This window comes from Pyrgilauda ruficollis, unplaced genomic scaffold (genome assembly GCF_017590135.1).
Source record: "Pyrgilauda ruficollis isolate IOZ18807 unplaced genomic scaffold, ASM1759013v1 scaffold11, whole genome shotgun sequence".
NCBI classification, from domain to species: domain Eukaryota; kingdom Metazoa; phylum Chordata; class Aves; order Passeriformes; family Passeridae; genus Pyrgilauda; species Pyrgilauda ruficollis.
The window spans coordinates 11,510,709-11,533,067 of NW_024509210.1; the positions used below are offsets into that span (position 1 = coordinate 11,510,709).

Genomic DNA, 22,359 nt, shown 5'->3' on the forward strand with positions numbered 1-22,359 from the left:
GTCTGCTGCCTGAAACTGTGAAAATACAAGTGAAGTAACTATCTCTGGGCACCAGCGTTATCCTGACTCAAAAAAAACCCTTCCCGTTCCTCACCGTGCACTTGTGCGAAACCTGAATACAACCTGCCTGTCACTAAGTAGAATAACCCCTCTCGGAAGCCAAAGTTGCGAGAGTTCTCCTGAAAAGATGCATTTGGAAAGTAACTGAGCTGCAGGGGACTCGAGATGATGTTGGAAAATAAACGTTTCCCCTGGAATCCACCCGAGGGCGCCCCTGCCTCTCCCAGGTCCAGTCTGCGGTGGCAAGTCCTTCCCCCGGCTTTTTACTGGGCAAAGCAGGAGATTAACAAGTTTTTCATCACAAAATTGGAACCCGAGTAGCTTTTTGGCTTGTTCCTCTATTAAACTGTAGCGTTGGAGCCAGAAACCAAGATGCTGTACTAAATTTATCCTCCCTACACAGCTGAGGTGAGCTTCAACATCAAGTTCCCAGAACACATCTGAGAGAACAGGTTGTGTATTTGTCCCCATAAAAGTGATCAACAATTCCATGCTACCATCAGTCTTTACACCTCTTACCTGTTCTGACTCTTCATCACTGATATTAGTTCTGCCCAGCATGGTAGCTTTAACAGTGGAGAGAATTTTCAGCTGTGTACTGATGGTTGGGATTCGCTCACAGACCTAAGTAACAGGGATAAAAAACCACTTCATACTGTAAATCGAACCAATACATTATGCATTCCTTTTCTTCAGATAAACTTTTTTATTTTCTTTTACTATTAGACAATTAACGCGCATAGAGGTGATCCTACAACCTTCAAGACTATCTGCTAAAAATTGGTAGGATATTTGAATATTATTTTACTTGCTGTGGGAATATTTGGGATGGACACAACATTTTTCCATTCTTCCTTTCCTTTCAAATTCTGCTTGGTTAGGAATAGCAATACATATATATATATATATATATATATATATATATATTTCCCTGAGACTTAAAAAAAAATTGTTGCATTTCTGGTACTATTCTTTGATACAAAGGAATGAAACAAAATACAATACAATGCCAGCTTAGGACAGATCAGTATTTGTAGCACAGTATTTTTTCAGAAGTTCTTTTGATGGAAATTCTAACTTTACAGAATATATGTTCACATAAATATATATATATATTTCCATGGGATCTAAAAACACAGACTTTGACAAAACTTTCCAAGCCAAGGGAAGATACCCATGATCTACTGGCACAATTCCTGTGCTCACCCCCACTGAGAGAGGCGCAGCAAAAGCAGCCTTGGAGCAGTTCCCTCGTTACCTGCAGGAGGTTGGTTCTGATGCGCTTGTCCGTGCACTGCTTTGCCACCTCCTTGGCGAGCCGGGTGACCTCGTCGGACGCCTTGGCGATGTCCTTGGCGCACTGGATGAGGGCGCGCTTGTTGCCGCTGCCGCCGCGGACCAGGCGCGACATCTCGGCCATGAGCAGCGCCATGCGCTTCGCCGCCGCGATGATGTCGTTGCCCTGCACGGAACGACACAGTCACTGCTCCTGCCGGCTCGTCAGCGCTCAGCAGAAACACTCCGAGAAGTTAAGGATGGAAGAACCACTTGTGAACACGGAAGGGGTTTCTTCAAGGAACAGGGAAGATCTGTACTAACTACTTGTTGCTGACATTTTTTTTTTTTTAAACACTCAGGGAAAAAAGCTCACTTCAAAACTGAAAAAGAAGTTGTAAAGTGTTAGTTTGTCCATGGAATGAGTTACTGCTCTGATGACTAGATTTTAGGATAAAGCATGTTATTAGCATTTGAAATTCCAGATTTTTCCCAAAAAAAAGACTTCTTTTAAAGTTAAAAAAATGTGCTAAACAACCAATGTGTTAAACCAGTTGTTGTCATAACGAGCATGGAATTTTCAGTGGCATCTGAAACTGAAGTTGTTAAAGCACCAGCTATGCTGCTAATAATGCCAAAGGATAAATGGAAAAGAATCTGACACACAACTTTTGTCACTGGCAATGTGGAAGTGAGATGCAACTTTTACTTTTTTCAAAATTATTCTTTGAAAATAATTTTTTTTTGATACAATCTCTCCCTTTAAAATAAAGCCTCCAGGAGAGAAGAACATGGAGTACCAAAAGATAATCTAGTGATATTTCTTATATTAAAATCAGGATTTCTTGTACATCAAAATTTACAGTCACAGAAATACATCTCAGAAATACTTGATATGTGAATTAATTGTGATCAAGGCAAACCCATTTCTTACACACTGTTCCAAAGAGAAACCTAGTGCAAGGGAAAGCAAACCTAGCTGATTGATTGTTAGTAATCTGTCAGTACATTTAGTGTATTTATCTTATTCCCTTTCATAGAAAGTTGTTAGTCAAAAGAGAACTATTTGGTGCTTTGAAGCATTCCTATTGTGTGGATGAAATAGCAGCAGAGTGAGTTTAAGTATTAGTACACGCTTTCCCTGGAATAATCCCACAGATAATGACTGATGAAGTTCAGAGCAAGGAGTACACAGTGAGAACCCAGCTGAGCCAAGGTATCCTCTAGCCTGTGCACACACTTCTGTGACTCACTACGAGCAAGTTGAAGATGATATCCCAGGCATTTTACAGATACAGTGACCCAAACAGCTGAACTATTCATTACCGTGGCCTATTAGCTAAACAGTTTGCTACTATAACCAGTTAGGATATAAATGACATAACACAAAGCTTTTCCATGTTTTCACGTAGGAGGATCAGTGTCTAACAAGTTATCCAAGCACCAGAATCTGAAAAGGACAAGAACATTTTTAAAGCCCTTTTTATTAAAATGGTTTAGTATAACTATCTACGTAAGTATACACACACACATACATATGCACACTCCCCTAACTTTTGTTCGTTATGGGACACCAACCTTATTTTTTGCAGCATGCTATAAAAAGTGCCCAGTCTTGCAAACATTTGTGCTTAGACAGAAGACAGGCTACTTGTGAATGTCTGAACCTCGTTAGATTTCCACTGGTTTCATACAGACAGGATCTCAATTCAGCAGCTAACAGCATTCAGTGCAGCTTCTTCAGAAAAGAATTCTCTCAAGACCAGCATCTGCAATACAGCCCAGTGCAAGCCAGCAGTCAGGCAGTCTCTTCCACTAACACTGCCATACAAAGCCATTCCTTGTTGGAAGGGATGTTAATTGGCGGCATCAATTGAGGCCAAGCACAATAGACACCTTAAATGACTTCTTGAATTCTGTAACTCTGCTGCATCCGGAAGTCATTAGGAAACCATTAACCATGGCTTCCCAGGTAGCCCACATGAACGGAAAAAGGATCCGAAGGGGAGGAAGACAATCCCTATTAAAATTTGAAAACTGCCATAACAAAGAAGACCAGGCAGATGCAAAGGGAGAGGAAGTCTTTGAATATTAATAAGTGACCCCAATCAAGCTTCAATCCGGCACTGACAAACAGATCTAGCAAACTTGTGAAGCCACTCTCAGTCCTTAAAATGAAGTGCAGACACACTTATTCATTCAGGATGGCGGGGCCCAGCAGGGATCAAGAGTGATGCAAATGTGTCAGCGTTCCAAGTGGCCGGATGCACGCGGATCAGTCCCCGGGGACTCAGGAGTACCTTACTAGACCACTTGGTTGCTTCCCGGTGTAGAGACTGAGCAGCAGCCAGAATGGGCTGGTTAACGGGCTGATTGGTTGGCATTAACAGCAGCTCAGGCTCGTAATCATCTTCAATGTCATAGGGGAGAGTGAATTCAACATCTGCATCATCCTCCTCATCTATATCTACACCAGCCTCAGCCGCTTCATTAATCACAGTCACATCAGGCTTTGCAGGTGGCAGCAAGGGTGGAGAAAGAGGGGACAGTTAGTACAAGAAGCAGAATTTGGTAGAAGAGCACAAACTGAGCAGTTTTAGTGACCAAAACATCCTCTTGGCCTCTCAGGATCTGACAAGGCAGCTCTAGGATCAGGTCAAGGGGAGGAGGGGAAGGAATAGAAGATTAGCAGAAGGAAAGAAACAGTTCACCTGTGAACCAAAGTTACCAAAAATATTAAAAAGATACAATGCAAATATGCAGCAACATTTTCCATTTGAGCATTCAGCTTCTGTAGACAGAGGCTGACCCACAGAACATTTTACTGGCAGGTCAACAATGAAATGAATGGCCTTTCTGTCTCAGTGGAAGCTGTTCTGACTGCACAGGAGCAGGCACAGCAGCTGATGACTGCGGTATTTGTGCAGATACAAAGCTTTGTATGGAAGCCCATTCATATGTGTGATAAGAGCAGATAGCAGCAGAGAAGCCACTGACACTGCTTGCTGTAGAGTAAAAAAAAAGAGATGGGATGGAAGACACTGCAGAAGCAAGTACTGAGGTACCACACAGAACATGTAAAAGAGCAACACAGTGTTCAAAAAAGAAGAGGTGACGTTGAATGCCATGAATACTGTGAATATTACACTTCTTAAAGAAGATTGAAATGGAATTAATTAAAAAAGAGGATTATGAAGCATATGATATTGTTTTGCCACGATATGTTGTATCCATTACCTTCAAAAAGAAAAAAAAGAGAAAGGAGGTTCAAGCAAATAAATTATGTCAGAGAAGTTCTCAAGGAAGAGGTAAGAGGTATAACAATATCGGCATTAATAAGACAGCAATATTTCTACACAAAAGTAGTCTACAAGTTTATTAACTGTATTTCTTCAACTAAAGCCAAGTGTAATAAAAGTGGACGTACCATTACCAAAAACTGTGCATTTGCAACTGTGTTTTGCTTAAGATACAGTCTTTTATAGAAGAAAAAACCTTTGTCAACAACAACATACAGGAATTTCGGAAGTTCTAACACTTGTAAGGCCAAACCAGCTTGCCTTCAAAGGCAGTTTTATTTAAGTCTTAGTCTAATGAAAAGCAACCAAATACCCCTCATTTTCTGATTTATCCAAATGAGGGGGGAGCCAGGGAAATTAAAGCAGTAGACATTGTTCAGCTGGTGTTCCATGAGAAAAATGGACTACATGAGAGCCCAGAATGCACCCAGTGAAGAGCAGCTTTTGTAAACAAGGAGAAAAAACAGATCTTCATTCTTAGAAGAATGAACAATGTCATCAACATTTTTTAAAGACTAAGTACTTGTTCACCCACTCCTCCCACTTTACTACAGGTAAAGTACCAGTAAACTGTGATCAGCAAAAAGGCTAAAGAGAGTTGACACATAGTCTGTTGGGACTTCATATAAGCAAGACCTTATAGTTCTGTTTTTCCAGGTCTAGCCCATATTCCTCAGTAGCACTGTCCATCAATCCCTCTTCCAACCAATCAGGTGAGTTCAGAGACTACAGAAGTGTTTTTAAAACTTCTTCCTCCAAAACAGATTGTGAGAATAACTGAGCTGCTATTACTAAAAAATAATTAGAAGCACAATTAGCAGGCTGACTTACTGGTTTATTAGACTCAAATGGAAGAAACAGCAATGAATACAGTGTTTTATAATCTAAAGTCACTGAGCTTGGAGGTCTTTCATAATCAGCAAGGAGGTTTAAGGTCTGCTGCTTGGCTTTGCACTATTTAATTTAGAATGCATATAGTATATATATGGTAAAAGCATTTTGTTACCTACTCTATATTGTTAAGTTCAGGGATTCCAACATCAAAACACTTTTAGGAAATGGAAATTAAAGCTTTTAGCGTCAACATTACCTTCTGAGATCATTAATATATTCCAGTACTGTCTATTTAGTAATATAAAAATATGTTTGGTATATCCAGAAGTATGGGGAAAACAGAGCTTTGGATTTTAGATAAGAGACACCCAAAGAGATTTGCAGAAACTTCTTTTGTATTTTATGTGTGCTTCCAAAACAGATGTTCCTTTAGCCCAAAGCACTGCAGTTGATTCTGTAAGCTATTCAAGTTCATCTCCTTACTCACCACCTGATTTAGTGCAGAAAAAGGGAGAGACTATAAAAGCCAAATTCTGACCCTTAAATTTACAATTGCAGAAGCCTAAATCTCTGAATTTCTTACTCAGCTTCTGCCAGAGAAAAAATATAGTTCTTGGGGAAAGAAGGGACAAAAGAAAACCAAAACAAAGTGATATGAGACCAGCAAATTCACACTTCTTCATAGCACTGAAATGGGAAGGTAATTCAGGATTTCAGCCTTAATAGGAAAGGTAACTGACTCCAAAAACAGAATGAGACCAGGCCACCAAAATGTGGTCATTTTACTCATCATAAATGCATCAGATTAACTGCAAAGTACCTTGCATCTTCTTCCAGAATTATGACAAACCAGGTCATGATTTCTGCAGCTGGCATCTGCACCATCCATATGGACTTTTCCATACAGACTTTTCAAAGTCAATTAAATATAGCAATTAGCTTGTCAGCCTGCACAAGCATAAGTATTAGTGATTCTCTAGGCAATACCAGCACCAAGGATCACAAACAGCTTGGCATACAGAGCATATTTGTGTTCCCAGGGGTATGTTAATAAAGCAGTCTAGCAATCCTAAGTATTGTTGACCCTAGTTCACTCTGATCTTGAAAGGGTTTCTAATTTCTCCTGCACCAGGGTTTTTTTACTATTTAGTCTGTGAAAGACTGTCATAAGACAAGACACACTGATTCTGAAAATAAAATTTCAAGAGAATCCATTTAGCATAAAACACTTACAACAATTTCTTACCTTGCTAGACCATTTCCGAGCTTCATCATGCAACTGTCTAGCAGCCATCATCATGGGCTGATTGATTGCTTCTCCCGCCTTTTGCTCTGGGAACTCTTCATCCTTTTCTTCAGGTGGCGGTGGTCTGGGTGGGGGAACCTCACCCTCTGGCAGTGGTGGTTTTGGAGGAGCGAGCTCATCAGTCAGCTGAGGAAGGGAAACATCTTACTGAGTGCAATGAAATAGAGCAAAGATTGAGCAAACGATGGTGTCATGGCAAGACATGACTGTATGACCTCAGGTCTTTTTCCAGTTTTTCAAGTGCTTCCTGTTAAAGGCAATACCATGTTTTAAACTTTCCTTTTGAATGCTGGATTGATATTTTTTAGACTTGAGGCTACTTGTATGCATGGCTGGCCAGACAATATGTTTTATTTCTAAGGAAGAATAATATACTTAAGTAATTTCAGTGTAATCCATACCTCAGTGACAATTGCGTATTTTATTACAAACTGCCTACACTTACATGAAGGTGCTCAAGGTCAGGAGGAGGAGGAGGAAAATCTGGTTCCTGAGGCTGGAAGGCTTCTCTGACTTTGGCCACAGCTCCCAGTATTTTGTATCCAGAATCCAAGAAACTCTTCTGCAAACCTGAACAAAAATTCCAATACCAATTTAATAGAACTTGGTAATACTTAGAACACTATGCCCAAAAATTACTTCTATAATGTACTGTGCCAAGTACACTTATATGTGTGTTTAAAAACTACCAAATTGTTTACAGCAGACTTGCATGCTTGAAATGTTAGTGTCATATGCAACATGCATACAATAAAGCCTTAGTTCAATAATAATCACTATCAATAGCCAAAGTAATTCCCTGAACAACTTTTAGAATAAAAAAAAACTACATAATATTTTTTTCTATAAAGTAGTATTACTTACAACTAGTAACAAATGCTTCTAATTAAGAACATGAAATCACATAACATATTCGAATGCTGAATCCTTTTCCCTTGAATATGCCAAAGGCCTTTGATTGCATTTTAGAACAGCAGGATGCAGCAGTTAATGGTGTGAGCTTGATTTCATCATTCTGAGATGTAAGTGTACACCATATTTACATAAAGAGAGATACACAGCTGTATAAAAAAAATGAGCACTACTTCACATCATCTCCAGTCAATAAAAGGCACATTTTAAATTAGCTGACTGGATCCTTACCAGGATCAGAAATGTTGCCTGCCACAGCTTTGGCATCCATTACCATGGGTGATATAGTTTTGCTCAGCTCATCAGAGGCTGCTTTAACAGCCTCCCGAAATTTAGGGTCTTCGGAATTTTCCACCTCCCGTTTTGCGACCAGCAGGATGCGATTTGCTCGTCTGGCAATGCTGGTGGCACCAGCTACCAACATCTGAGGTTGCATGTTGGCCATTGCAACTTTACATTTATCCAGGTCTTTCTTAATGGCCTCTTCTGATGCATCCAACAGAGATTTAGTATCAATGGCTTCATCCACCAACCCTAGAATAAAATTTAAATACATTAATATTCTAGTTTCATCCGTGGAAAGGGACATTTGGTATTCCAGAGATAGTTCAAAACCAGAAAAGTATTTTAAAACTGGGTTGGGGGAAGAGTAGAAGAGGGCATGGAAATCAGACCAAAGAATTACTGCAGTTTAACTCATTATTCTGTTGTACCTCTGTGACAGTTACCATGGTGAAGCTTGTTAATGACAGCCCAGGCTCTTATGCCTCTGCCATGGAATGTAGTTTCAGTCAAGAGCTGGCTTACATAGTATATGCAGCAGAGATTCTTTCTTCACACCAAATTTCTTTAAGCATATTCAGTACTTTTTGTACTCTCCCATTCATTCAAAAGGAAATATCCCTCTGGCTGTGCTTTTTACATAGGGGTGATTCATAATGACAAGGCAGTGAGATTTAAAATACTCAGGATTTAATTACTGGGATGAAGGAGGAGATAGTACAGTCAGCTGTTCAGCAGGTCAGTGCAAAGGATCTGCACTTGGGAAGGACTGAAACATTTCAGTGCCTCAGCAGGATCAGTAGCTTTGTCTTATTCTCCATATCCGTTGAGCTGTTACAATATTTTGAACATATTTCCTTTCCTTCAGTTAATTATCTGTCCTATTTCAACATGCCAAGTTTATACAGAAGAAAACCTCTAGCTGTCACAGTGATATGCTGCTAGAATAGCGACTGCAATGAAAAATGATGGTATTCTGATTTTCTCAAAAAAACTAAAGCAGGATTTGCTCCTCTGCAGCTCAATATTAACAGATAAGAAGCCAGCTATTTGTATATTCTGTAACATATACATATTCCTGGAGTCAGAAAGCACATTCCCACTTGTCTTAATTTATTTTTAATCAGTCATTATGCTTTGCATGTTTCATCAATCCAAACAGCATGGAGAAAAATCTATACAAGCTAGTTAGTCACAGGTAGGATCTTCAACAGAAATTCCTACTTTACCTGTCATTTTTTCTACGTTATCAATCCATTGGTTTTTCATGGTCTCAAAATGTTCATAAGCAGCTTGATTTCCAGGATTTCTCAAGAGGATACGAGCTGCTGATACTACCTGCCAACAGAAGACCTCTTTAATTATCAGTACACATCAACATGACACACATGCTTGAAAATGCATTTGTTTTTTCAGGACTGGATGTGCAGCTCCACATTAGAAAACCTAGTTCATTAATTCTAATGCAGTATCTCCTTGAAGATCTACCATACTTCTGAAATTAGCTGGCACAAATACTTTTTTCTGGAACTTCAATTACGTACTAATTTATCTCATAAACAACTCTTGAATGCACTAATATATCTATAAAGCAACTCTTGAAAGCTTACTACACTAAAGTGTAATAAGCATTACACTACTAAAGTAGTAAAATGTTTATTGCACTACCAACATTTAGAGAGAGGTTCATTTTGGAAAACAAAGGAGCATTTTTTTCCACTTACACATTTTACTGAGACTCAAACTCATTTTGTTTCAAATATAAGTCACAGACACTTCTGTCCAAGAGGTGAAAAATAAAACATGTCATTTGATCATTTTGTTCTACTTTTAGTATCATGTATAGAAATATTTGCCATTCCCCTTTTAAGTGTCAGCACTATGTTCCTTGTTGGTATTAACAACCATCAATCAATAACAATCTCTGAGAACAGAAGCATAAGGAAAATTCCCCAGAAGTCATCCCCAGCCCTTTTAACAGCCCTTCAAACCCAGCAAGCACCTGTGGGGTGAGTTCCCTTGCTGATTTCACTGTTGCCTGAATGCCCTCCACAGTAGTTTTATTGGCAGTTCCAACTGCAGCTGCTTTTTCTGCTGTAGCTCCCAGTCTAGCAGCATGGTTTTCAAAGTTTGCTGCTCTTTCTTCAAACACCTACTTGTCAGAAGAGAAAAAAAAAATATTTAAAAAAGCCTAACCTCCTTAACAGAATACACAATTTCTTCAAAGTGTCAGACACCTACATAACATCCCCACTTAACTCATCCTGAGAGGATGCAAAAGGACACAAAAGCTTTGAAGGCATTTGGCTTTTTTAATTTTTACATTACCAGACTTTCTTCTTTAGTAACTCAATGGGACAACTAAGGAGATGGCTATACATCTTTATAGCTTCAAGGTATGAAATTCAGTAATTCCTGATGACTACTGCTGCAAGAAATACTCTATTAAAACTATTTTAGCTCAGAAATTCAATCTTCAAACCCATAATACAAAAGTAACTATATTTGAAAGATAAATAAGGGGGTTTACACTAAAAATTTACACTGGAAAAAAACTGCCTCCTTTTACAGTGCCTAGATATTCAAGAAACAGAATACTTGGACAAAAAGCTATCCTGCTATAAAGCTGAATTCTCCAAGGCCTGGGGAATTATTTTGATCATGTAGCCAAAAGCCAAAATAGCCAAACAGAACTGCCAGACACTGCATTTTAGGTACTTCATGTGCAGCCAGTGGCTTTCAAGTACAGGAAACAATATCCAGCAAGAGAACAGGTTTAGTCTGTTGATTAATTCTGGCATGAATTTCACTATTGTAATCAGCTTATGTAATGCTGGGATATAAAAATCCACCAACTAGTGTGCTAGGGATTTTTGCACAAGAATTTTGCAGCAATGTGGTACCAACAACATGGGGAGACATTTTTGCCATTTACTGAAGACAGGGACAACATTGTTTCCAGGGTTACACAATTCACAGTCTCCAGGAGTCTGGAGAGGTTTGCATAGTAATCTTTATGTTGTCAGAATTAATAAGCATGTACCGCAAACTTGATAAACAATAGCAATTCATTTTTCAGAACACTGATTTATTTTTCAAAATACCAATTCAGGTAAAATTAAACAATAACAGAAGCTTTATATGGACAGAAAAGACAACCTGGGTATACTTGCCTCATCTCTGTTGGGAGCATCAGAGGGAGCAGTAGCTGCTACTGCTAGCAATTTAATAGGAGTTGTGGTGTCACTAAAAACATCAGAAACTTCCTGGGTCATTGCTTCTTGCATTCGTGCTTTAAGATCCTTTAAAAAAGTGGAAATTATTAGCATATGATGGAGATATAAAGTTCTAGGGGTTCAGATCCCATAAAACCTTCTCTTGCAAAAAAATGCCTGTTCCAATGGCAGACATTAAGATAAAATTACCCTAAAACATGACCAATTAATCACCTTTTACATAATTTGAAATACACAAAGCTTACATACCACTCCTTGAAACAGCATTAGAAGCTATGAACAGCATGATATGAGACCTTGCCTCTCAAATTTGCAATGCTAGCATACTATTTTCTTTTAAGAGAGATATAAATTTTCCTTCTCAACTGTTCATCTGAAATTAACCCCATGGCATGATAACAAGGCCTTTCTGGAAAGTTTGCTTTAAACACCTCAGCTAAGCCAACAGCTCTGTAGCTGCGCTGCTGTTTTCACGGAGGCCTTGCACGCGCACGGCGGGCTCAGAGGCACGAAGGGCTGCAGCGCGTCGCGTGCTCGCCTGCACAGAGCAGGTGCTTACCTTCAGCGAGTCCTGGAGCTGAGCAGCGATCGCCCTGGCCTGGGGGGACTCGCCCTCCCCCCGTGCAGCCAGCTCAGCCAGCTGGGCAGAGAGCTGGTCCACGCGGTCACACTTGGCCAGCAGGTCCTGCCGGTACGGGCCCATCATGACGTTGGCCAAGCGCCGGCCTTCGGCAACCAGCCCGCGGATGGCTGCCTGGCCTGCAGGGGACAGGGCAGGGGCAGTGACACACAGGGGCACAAACACCGGGCACCACCAACTAGTGCACCCAGCCCGCGGATGGCTGCCTGGCCTGCAGGGGACAGGGCAGGGGCAGTGACACACAGGGGCACAAACACCGGGCACCACCAACTAGTGCACCCAGCCCGCGGATGGCTGCCTGGCCTGCAGGGGACAGGGCAGGGGCAGTGACACACAGGGGCACAAACACCGGGCACCACCAACTAGTGCACGCCTGCGTGCACACATCAGAACTCTTGGGTTTTTAAGAGCACTTCCCTAGGTGGTATAAATATCTTACACAGTTTATCACTGAATAATTACAGTTCAAAACCACAGAGGAATTCACCTGTCCCAGTTTCTTTTTGCTTAATTCAGCAACTCTGGCTAGAGATACATCCTTTTTGATTAGAGTGGTCTGACAAAAACGAACCATGGCAGTTGTCAGGTATTTCTACATAACTAATCTGTTGACTCCAATAGAAAGCACTTAAAATTTCAAATACTGCAATTCATCCCCACATTAGAAAATGAGCAGCAAGAGGGGAAGAAAAGACAAGTAGAAACATAACTTCAAAAGCCAAATGCCCTTTCCCAGAATTCCAGAAGCCATAAGTAAGAAGTGTCAAGTAGTCTGGATTGGAAGGGACAGTGGGGGAAGGTAACATCTTACAAAGCCTCCACAGTGTGTCAAAAGCTTTTCCATAAAAAAAAAAAAAAATTATTTTTAGCACGGGTAATTTCCTTCATTCACTTACAGATGCTTCCTGCTCATTCACAGGAATGTAATTCTCTGTTCTTTCAACAATACAATAGCAGTATTCTTTTAAAAGAACTCATCATGTATTAAGTGCAAAGACCTACTGAAGAATAATTTCAAGCTAATGCATAAGTAATTAAAGTTTGTAATCAAGCTTTAAATTACTTAGGAAGTTGTCACAGCATCAGACTATCCAAGAATCACTCAGCACTGCTGCCATCTTTTACATTCTTAATTTACTTTTCTTTTCAGTGTCTTGCCAAGTGCCAGCAACTCCTGAACCAGAGTTATATGCTCATCGAGAGCATAATGGAATTATCAGATCCCCTCTCTCTTTATTATTAGCATTCTCCTCAGGTAACCCAGAAACCATACAAGAAGTGATACTTTTTGGTCAAGTTTATGAATGTTTCTCTTCTCACAAGGACTTAATTACTCAATTTGCTGGAGTAGGTAAAAATTCAAATTTGAGATACAATATTTACATAATAAGGAAAGCAAGGAGCAATCTTTTGTTTTCTCTACAGCACATATTCTTCCATTCTTTAGGAAAGAACAGAGAATCATGGGCCAGCTTAACTCTGTAACTGCAGTCAGGACTTAGCTATAACTCTAAGTCTCCATGCCAGTGAAGTTTCAGTGCATCCTCAGCATCTCAGGAGCAGTAGTTTCCATCACAAAAACTGGTGACAGGTTTGATTCTAAACCTGTGGGGAAAATGACAGAGAAACACTTACCTACTCCCCGATCAGCAACCGTGGGATTGTCTATCCACCTCTGAGCTTGTTCAATCTTGCCCTCCAAATGGACAGCTGCTTTAACTGGCCTCGTATTTGCTACAGCCCTGTTTGTTTTGGACTGTAAATTCTGAAGTGATGTAGCTATTTGCTTAGCCAAAGCACGGGCCTCAGGAGAGTCACCCTTCCCACTAAGGATAAAAAAAAAAGTGTAGTTATAGAAAGATCATTTACAGCAGGAAGACACACAATAAAAGGTACTTGATATTCTTAAATAAGGTTGAATTTGACACTTGGGTTGAGACTCTGAGGAGCAATTCTCTGCTGTGGTACCTGGACATTACATACGTTCAGCACAGCACTGAGCTGGGGGAAGGCATAGACTGTCATTGCCAATATGTAAGAATTGATTTCCCATTTCTGTGGCTGTCTTATGAGCAACTGCAATCATGCCATACAGATTACAAGCAGAAGAGTAAGCAGCCACAGAGCAAAGGCTATATATAAACCTGACAAAAGGTAGCACATTAAGACCTACAGCAGCTAAAGCTCAATAAAAACTTGATTAAAGCGTCTAACTAATGAAGCAAGAAAAAATATTTATTGCTATATTGCAACCAGCCTTAGGTGAAGATCACAGTTTGTACAGTAACAGTTTCTTCCTCTTCTTCCATTCTCAAGCAGCCTCTTTGCAAAAGTGATACAGAAACAGAATTTCTGAAAGTCTTATCTTTTGTATAGTTTGCAGTTACAGCTTAGAACACACTGACAGCAATGGAAGTGGTAGACATTCCACCTTGATATTTAGTAAAGTGCTTAGCAATAACCAGTGATGACACCCATCTGCATAAACAAGCTTATATTTCCCATTACCTTGTTGTTTCAACAGTACAAGCAAGCTCACTTTTGGCTTCAGTTTCCTTCTCAAATATTCCACAGGCAGTAGAAAGAAAATATTTCTATGAATATAACATATATGGTTACCTTTTTTTTAAGGAAGCTAGTGCAAGCTAGGCTTTGAGATAGAAATCACTAGGCTGAACGACTTGAAAGGGTTTATTTTAATGATCAATATTCTGATCTTGACTCAGCATTGGGAACTGCACATTAAAGTAATTCAAATACATAAATGGCAATAAAACAAATACTTACTGTCGTCGCAGATCTGACAGCTTGGCTGTCAAAGCAGAGATTTCCCCCAAGGAACGAAGGATATCATCTCTCTCTTTAGGCTCCTCGCACAGTTCTGCAACTTTCCTTGCTTCAGCCATAATTCCTCGAATATGCTCCTCTCCTTCACTGCCCCCATTAGGATCTGCAAGCCAATTCTTAATAGAAAGAAGTTGTGTTCAAGTGAAGACAAAAAGTAATATTTATTCTATACATGATTTTATAGAGAAAGAAAATACCAATGCAGCTTTCAAAAATTTATTTAACAGAAAATACTTCTCAAAAGCCATTTCTGGTTTTTAGGTACCATGAAATTATTCTATTGCCTCATAGCTTTTCTGTTTTGGAAAAAAAATGCCAAACTAGATAAAATCTACCCAAAGATTTTACATTCTCTCTCTCCCCTCAACATTTGCCAACAATATTTTAGAAGCAAAACTGAATCACTGCCTTTAGAAACTGATTATGTGACTTGCAGAAAAAATGAAAACAGATGCTCTTGAGCCCAGGTGGTACACAGAGCTCTTCCTAAAAAGTCCCATTACCATTTCATTTGATGCATATATAATATTAATGTATCTTTATATATTGATAATAGACATCTATACACAATTAGATAAGGTGTATTATTTGATGACCATCATAATCATCACTGGGTAAGAGACTGACCATTGAGGGACATTAAGAGCAACAAAAATAAAGGATCAATTGAAAGAAAATGTAGTTTCATTAACATCATTTCTCTTCTGTCATTTACCTAGAGTTCTAAATCCTGAACTCCACTCACAAAACAGAGCCCAAAGAAAGGGCTCTGGTTTTATCCACAAATAAGTCTGTTCAATCTAAAACTCTTCTTCTCTTTAATATGATTCGTTTATATGCAAATTTAGGGTGTTCCATCATTTTAATTTAATTGCATTGAAATTTTTAGCAATGTCAAGTAAGTTACCAAAAAAGATCATCGACTGAAGCAAAATTCACCATATGCTGCAAATCACTGAATTTAAGATCTTTCTTTGTTAAAGCAAGCATCCCCTCTATGTTCTTCCTATCAAGCACCTGTGTTTTGTTTGGACACAACAACAGCAGTTCAGTACAACAGCTCTGACAGTAGCTCTGAAGTATTTACTAATCACTAGTGGTACCTGAGCAGCATCAATCTTCTTAGCAATTGCCTGCTTAGAGTTGGTCATGGCCTCCAGCTTGCGGGCTGCATTCTCCACTTTGGCAGTGAGCAAGTCCAGACCCTGGGACACCTGCTGGGCTTTCTGCATAGCCATGGGTGTAGCACCCTGTCCTCTGCCCGAGACAAAAACAGCACCACAGATTCAGCTCAGCACTGACAAAAGCTATTTTCTAGTCAACAGGCAACAAAACCTGTTTATGTTTATTCCTATCAATTACTGCAAGAGATGCAGTATTTAATCAGATTTTGCTTCCTCCTTAAGGAAACAAAAAATAACTGAGGAACAGAAGAAGAGATAAAAACTAAGAAGATATTTTCCCTATTCCAGAATGTGACATTTAGCATTCTCAGAAGAAATAAACACTTTTTAAGAGTTAAAAAGTAAAGTGATTTAAGGATACAGCTCCACTAAAGTACCCAGGACAAGGCCTCTTTTCTCCTCATTTACACACTGTTGCAGAGAGTCAGAATCTGCAGGAGTTAAAGTCTTGCCACATCTAAGCGATGACAACAAGTCAATAAAAAAAATAAATATGAAAATAAAATGTCTTAGCTGCCTCAATCATGTGACACACAAAGTTCAACTGAATTTGCCAATGAAGGATAGACAACAACCACCATATGTGATCTAACATCCCAAAAAACACCTAAAAAGTAGAATATCCATGTATCTTACAGTAATTGGGGTATATCCTCTTTGGAGAACAGACTTAACAGGAGAGTTTAAAATTTCCTTTCTGCCTAATTTGGAGGAAGGTTATGTGTTAGACACAATCAAACTCAGAATTACCTACTTTAGCAATTCTGATCACCATATTATGTAATTAACATTTCTCTTATTAAAATATATTCTCATCAGAAAAGAAGAGATCTAAGTAAAAGAGGTAAAATAGAGTTCAGGCCTGCTTTTCTACAGGTTAGGAAGTGACAACTGCAGAGAAAACATTTTAATAGCACTTGGGAAGTGTCCATGCCAAGCAAGAGCTTTACCTAGCCCGGAGGTCAGCCAGTTGATCTGTCATTTGGCCCAGGGTTTTGCACGTGCCCAGGATCTCTCTGCGCTCTTTGCCTGCACACAGCTCTCCTGCTTTGCCAGCTTCATCAAGGATCTGCCTTATGGCCTGCTCACCAGCATCCCCTGAGGCACAGGGTCAGTCAGGACAGCACACAAGACACTCCATGACATGCATGAGAAAACTACTGATATCATCATGTCACATGAACTGCATTAGGTTCAGTTGTGAAAGCACATTTATCAAAAATGGAGCTAGACGCCACAAAACAATTCGCATCCAACTTTTACAACTGTGTTAGTTTGGCTTTGATTTCACAGGAAGTCCATCTGATAAGGTCTTTCAACATCCAAATGCAACAGGCTTCTATTGAGTTTTGTTTACTTAAAAGATACATACAAGGGTAAACAAACCCCTTATATAAGTAAAGGTGATTGCAATTAAGCATATTTATGGCAGATTTTCATACTAAAAATTTTATGTCAAGACCGAAAGAAAAACACTGAAAAAGATTCTATTAGGGAAATCTCAAATTATAAACATTTGAAAATATAAAAGAAGGATATTAAATATTAGCCATGGCTACAATTAAGTACTATTCAAATCATAAGCTTTTGGGTTTACTGCTGGAATGCAAATGAAGAACATGTATGTTCCTTGGAACACATATATTTTAGAGACTATTTAGAAGCAGCAAAGCCTTCTACATCATTAGCTACACCTTGTTCAATTCCCAGTACCTAAAGGAAGGAATAAATACAGGCACCTTCAGAATGATCCACTGTGTAAGGGTTATTAATGCTTAAAGACCATTTTGTCTTAAACAACAGAAATAATGAGACCTTCAAAAATCAAAATAATTTATGCTGTTGTTTGTATTTAAATATTACCTGGAGGTGCATTTGGATCTCTCAGCCAACCTTTTGCCTGATTCATCTTTGAATCTATTAAGGCTAAAGCTCTCTTCATGGCTTCAGTGTCCTTTACAAAAGAGAAACCAGCAAAATTATGCTCAAAACCAAAATATCAAAGCACAAGTAATCAACGCAACCAAAGCTGACAAAGGTTCTATAAAACACAGTCTACTTTTAAAAACCCATTTGTATAAGCAGCTCCAAACCCATTTTCAAACTAGCTTTCAAACAAGAAGCATAATTGCTTCTTTCCAGTTAGAACAAACATTTTCATTTCACTCAAAATGCAAAAATTATGCATGCAATTTTAGTGGTTTTTCTATTTCTTTATTTACTAGTGCTTTAATTCTAAAGTTGGAGCTCGAATAAGCACACATCTTGGAGTTAGTTCCATTTTACATCAGGGCACACAGAAGAGTTGGGATGCAATTGGAGTATCAATATCTGGTAATTGGCCGGTGAATTTTACTACTTACTTCAGTGTAGGAGGCTACACATCTGCATTTCTCACCTGCTCTGCTTAAAGTCAGTTACTGTTTATAGAAAAGTAAGACTACCAGCTAATTTCTCAAAGTTTCAGATAAGGAGTTGAATGTCTTTGGAGATAAACACGTGTATTTACATGTGATTGTTTAAAACTCTGAACTCCTCTGCCAGGATGATCAAAGAAGCTGCTTCTTTCACTATTATGCCACTACAATCCAACACCTCTGGCTGCAGGGAAACAATCTCCCAGTTCTGATTTCTCTGCACAGTCTGTACATTGTTCATGTGCCATCCCTCCACTAGAGGCCACAAGTTTTCCATCTTACATCAATGGAAGGACAGTGAAAGCAGTTAACACGTACCTAAGTAAGAAGTTGTAGAAAAGCCAAAATAGCTTTTAACCACACATATCATGGAAGTGATTTGAAATGCATCTAAGATCCCATGACTGGTATAGAGATGACAAAAAGAAGCCTGGCTCTCACATAGCATCTGAATCAGACTGCCCATGTCCAATTCTTTTGAAGAGAAGCCTACTACCATCAGTGACCAGAATCTTGCTATAGCATGTGCTATCCTGACAGCACTAAAGAAATGCCATATTTTGTGGACTTGTTCATTCTGTATGCTTAGTCTCAAACATACAACACTAATATTCTGACATTTTTATTCAGGTATGTTGGTCTGTCATTCATAACATGCTATAATATAATTCAGCAAGCAACTTTCTAAAATGTCATGTGATGCAGCTGAGTATTTTTAAAGGCTCTGGAATCACAGCCTGAGAGAGAGCACCAAAAGCAGAATTATTTTCACCTGGATGACTGGGTCACAAATCTAGAAACTGGGTCTCCAAACTTAGTTGGGACCTGTTTGAAAAAACTTCTGAAAGGTCAGATATACAGTTAGGGGTGGGAAATGGGCACATTATTTTAAAAGTCATCCTCTCTATAGCTCAAGCATTGTGCATTCAATGGATTATAAGAGACAAGCAAATATTCATTGACTATTCAAATGTGTATATAAATCTTACTACCTAAGAAGGCAGGTGTTACTGTGTTCTGGTTTTTATATCAGGCTGAAACCACTTTAGATGAAATGAATGGTCTATTTCAGGCCTGTCTACCCAGAAATAATTTGAAACAACAAAGTGAATTTATTAAAAGGCAACAGATGTTTCTTATTGTGTCAATGAGATGGTAGGAGTGGGTGGAGAAAAGCAGTGTTGGGAAAACTATCTTTGCCCCTCCCTTTTTACTCACACAGGCTTTTGTATTGTCTCAGCTGCCTGCAGAGTTGCAGTTTCAGCAGAATTATATAGAAGCTTCCGAATCTGAAGTCTGATATCTGAGGACAAAATCATGGGTGTTCCAGATTTTGCACTCATGATTTTTTACTTGCCAGTACTGCCCCAGCAGCAGCAGGATCCATCTGCCCTGTCCTATGGAGTTACATAACTGGATTGCTCTGCAGGGTAAGTCTGGCTATCCTGTGCTCCCCTGCACTCATGTTGGCAAAATACTGTCCCCTTTTCCTACTTAAAAAAATCTGGTGAAATCCTAGCATAGCAGTTGAAGTGTTTTAAGGCAGCTGCTCTTAAAGCACCAATTTCCCATCTGCAGAGCCCAAAGAATCCCACTCAGCTATAGCCTGATCAGGAGTTTTCATTGCAGTGAGCTGAATAATGCAATAGAAAACTAGAATGCATCCTTAGCTACATTTGTTGGTACAGCACTTCTGTGTCTGCCAGAGCTGTGTCTGGTGTCAGATACCTGGCAAGCCACAAAGATAAAGCCATACTAAAAGGTCTGGACTTACCAACTAATTAAGGCTATTAAGAAAGAAGACAAAAGCAGAAACACTATCAGAAAAAAACACAGCAACTTGCTCAATGTCTCACTGCTTAAAAGTGTCTTGATAGTCCTGATTTCTGTAGCTGTTTAAATACTTTATTCCTGCCCTAAACAGCTACATATGTTTAAAATGTAACTCTTTGGGATTTGCCAACAGAACATGATTTGCAAGCATGAACATTTTCTTAATTCCTACTGCTCTTCTGCAAAAAAAAATTATAGTTTTATCAGCAAAAATTGATTCTTTCCCTTCTCTCCCTGCCAACAAGTTCCCCTGTTACCAAAAGGAAGTTTATTAACAAAATCAGCACTATTGCATTTTCAGAAGAGGTAAACTGTTTCAGTTAATCACGTTAAATAACTAGGGCAACAGTGTCTGAAGGGAAAAGAGCAAGCTGGATTTGTTCCAAACCAATTCCTAAAGCAAATATTATTGAAGACACTACCATGCGTCATTTCTGCCACTACCAAGAATTTTGAGCTTATTCAGGGAGCAGGTAGTATTGGCTTTGCTATGCAAAAGAGCAAAATAAATCCTACACAACCTCTGACTCAATAAAAAGTGGTCTAGTCTAAGGATATCTGCATTTCATGACCAAAGAAGGCAATGTTGGAGGAAATAGGCAAAGCCAGTGTTCTGGCAAGATAGATAGCTTAGTCACCATTCAGGGTTCAATCCTGCAAGATATCTCTCAGCTTCTTACAACTGTTAACTCCTTCCAATTCCATGGAAATGAAAAATGTTTGAATTCAGTATTACTTCAAATTCATTTCAAAATAAACACTAAATACACAAGAGAAAATTGAATTCCTCTGTAAAACAAAAAATTAAAGGAAAAAAGTTCACAGCTATGAATGAAAAAACAGGTACAATTCTTTTCCCCAAGATTTTGTCCAAGAATTGTATTTCAGTTCTAAAACACCATACTATTTTTAAAATCCAGTGTAAACAGAGATTATTGCAATCCAGTAACAGTAATGTGCAGAGTCCAGAAAGACCAACAGAATAGTTTACCTACTGCTACAACTCCTACAAAACCTACAACTTTGGCTCCATACCTTGTTCATTCTCCACTATCTCTACACAGGCTGTGATAACTCAAGGTATAAAAAACTCCAGATGAAATAAACATAAAATAAAGTCCAACATCAGCAATAGCATGTACAACACAGAATAAAATTCAAGGCTGGGCATCCCCAAACACCTTACTTTATTCCATAAAAGCATGGGGAAAATCTTTTGTTTCACCACCAGGCACAAAATGCATGCAACAGTGACCTCAACTGCAACTAAACAGCTCCTTCATCTCCCTCCTAGCAAAATAACAAGTCAATTATTAGATATGTGTGCAAATACAGGGTAATGTCTGTGACAGGTGGCTGTTAGCAAAGTACTTTCTGCTTCTTCATTCCACTGTATTTTTCAATTCAAATGCTTTGTCATCACTGTTTGATTAATGCCAGGTGCTACAGTTACAAATCATCAGGATTCAAAAACAAATACAATTAAAAAGTTCTCAGTTCAGAACAGAATGATACTTTGATCATACAAATCCACACAACATACTTATGCATTAAGCATAATGACCAATATTTTCCATTAGGAAATACTGCTAATATACCAGCTGTTTTCTTAATGAAATCCTTTATTAATCTGCCTCACCAGCGGTATGAATAAGAGTTTCCAAAGCCTAAATTGCCAACTCTTTGCAATGGACATTTTTCTTTACCACAAAAATTTCCTAATTTGTTATGTAAAATAAAATAATATTTCATAAAATACAGGAAAGCTTAAATCCAAAAATAAAACTGAATTGAAAAAGTACCCATACAAGACTGCACCTAGAACAAGCCTAGATCTAAAGAACATGAACCATCTGAAACGAAGGAAGGCTATGGGTGAAACACTATGGAATAGGCAAAATTCCTGACTTAATAAAGCTTTCTGGCCATGCAGAAAACTCGTTCCTGCATGACTGGACCCTTTATTTGTCACTACAGAGACTCATAAATTAACATAAAAGCATTCAGCAAGAATGTGCTGTAAAATCTTGCCCTAACTCTAATCAGATTCAGAAAGAGTCTTGATGCAGATCAGCTTGCAATTACCCTTCTCAGTGACAGCCAATGCTACACACAGCTAGACAGAGCTATTATGATCTTTTTAAAACTGTGTGTATATCCATAAGCATAATGCCAGTGTCACAGCTGGCACACAGAGAAGTTGCACAGCACACAGTCTGCACACAGCACAAAAT

The 22,359-nt window shown here is 39.0% G+C and overlaps 1 protein-coding gene across 3 annotated transcripts in view; it reads right to left on the minus strand.

Annotated features, from left to right (window-relative positions):
- Positions 1-22,359, minus strand: part of VCL (vinculin) — a 56,371-nt gene that overhangs the window by 2,674 nt on the left and 31,338 nt on the right. The window contains exons 7-21 of one of the 3 annotated variants that reach the window (XM_041473474.1): positions 17,739-17,829; positions 16,826-16,973; positions 15,795-15,948; positions 14,632-14,807; positions 13,480-13,670; positions 11,764-11,963; positions 11,142-11,270; positions 9,971-10,120; positions 9,198-9,306; positions 7,918-8,220; positions 7,220-7,344; positions 6,715-6,900; positions 3,636-3,845; positions 1,319-1,522; positions 580-684 (exon numbers count right to left, since the gene is read on the minus strand). In XM_041473474.1, coding sequence (XP_041329408.1) covers positions 580-684; positions 1,319-1,522; positions 3,636-3,845; positions 6,715-6,900; positions 7,220-7,344; positions 7,918-8,220; positions 9,198-9,306; positions 9,971-10,120; positions 11,142-11,270; positions 11,764-11,963; positions 13,480-13,670; positions 14,632-14,807; positions 15,795-15,948; positions 16,826-16,973; positions 17,739-17,829 — 2,481 coding nt within the window. Of the gene's footprint in view, positions 1-579; positions 685-1,318; positions 1,523-3,635; positions 3,846-6,714; positions 6,901-7,219; positions 7,345-7,917; positions 8,221-9,197; positions 9,307-9,970; positions 10,121-11,141; positions 11,271-11,763; positions 11,964-13,479; positions 13,671-14,631; positions 14,808-15,794; positions 15,949-16,825; positions 16,974-17,738; positions 17,833-22,359 lie in introns of all 3 variants that reach the window. The other 2 variants (XM_041473465.1, XM_041473463.1) reach the window with 2 other exon arrangements.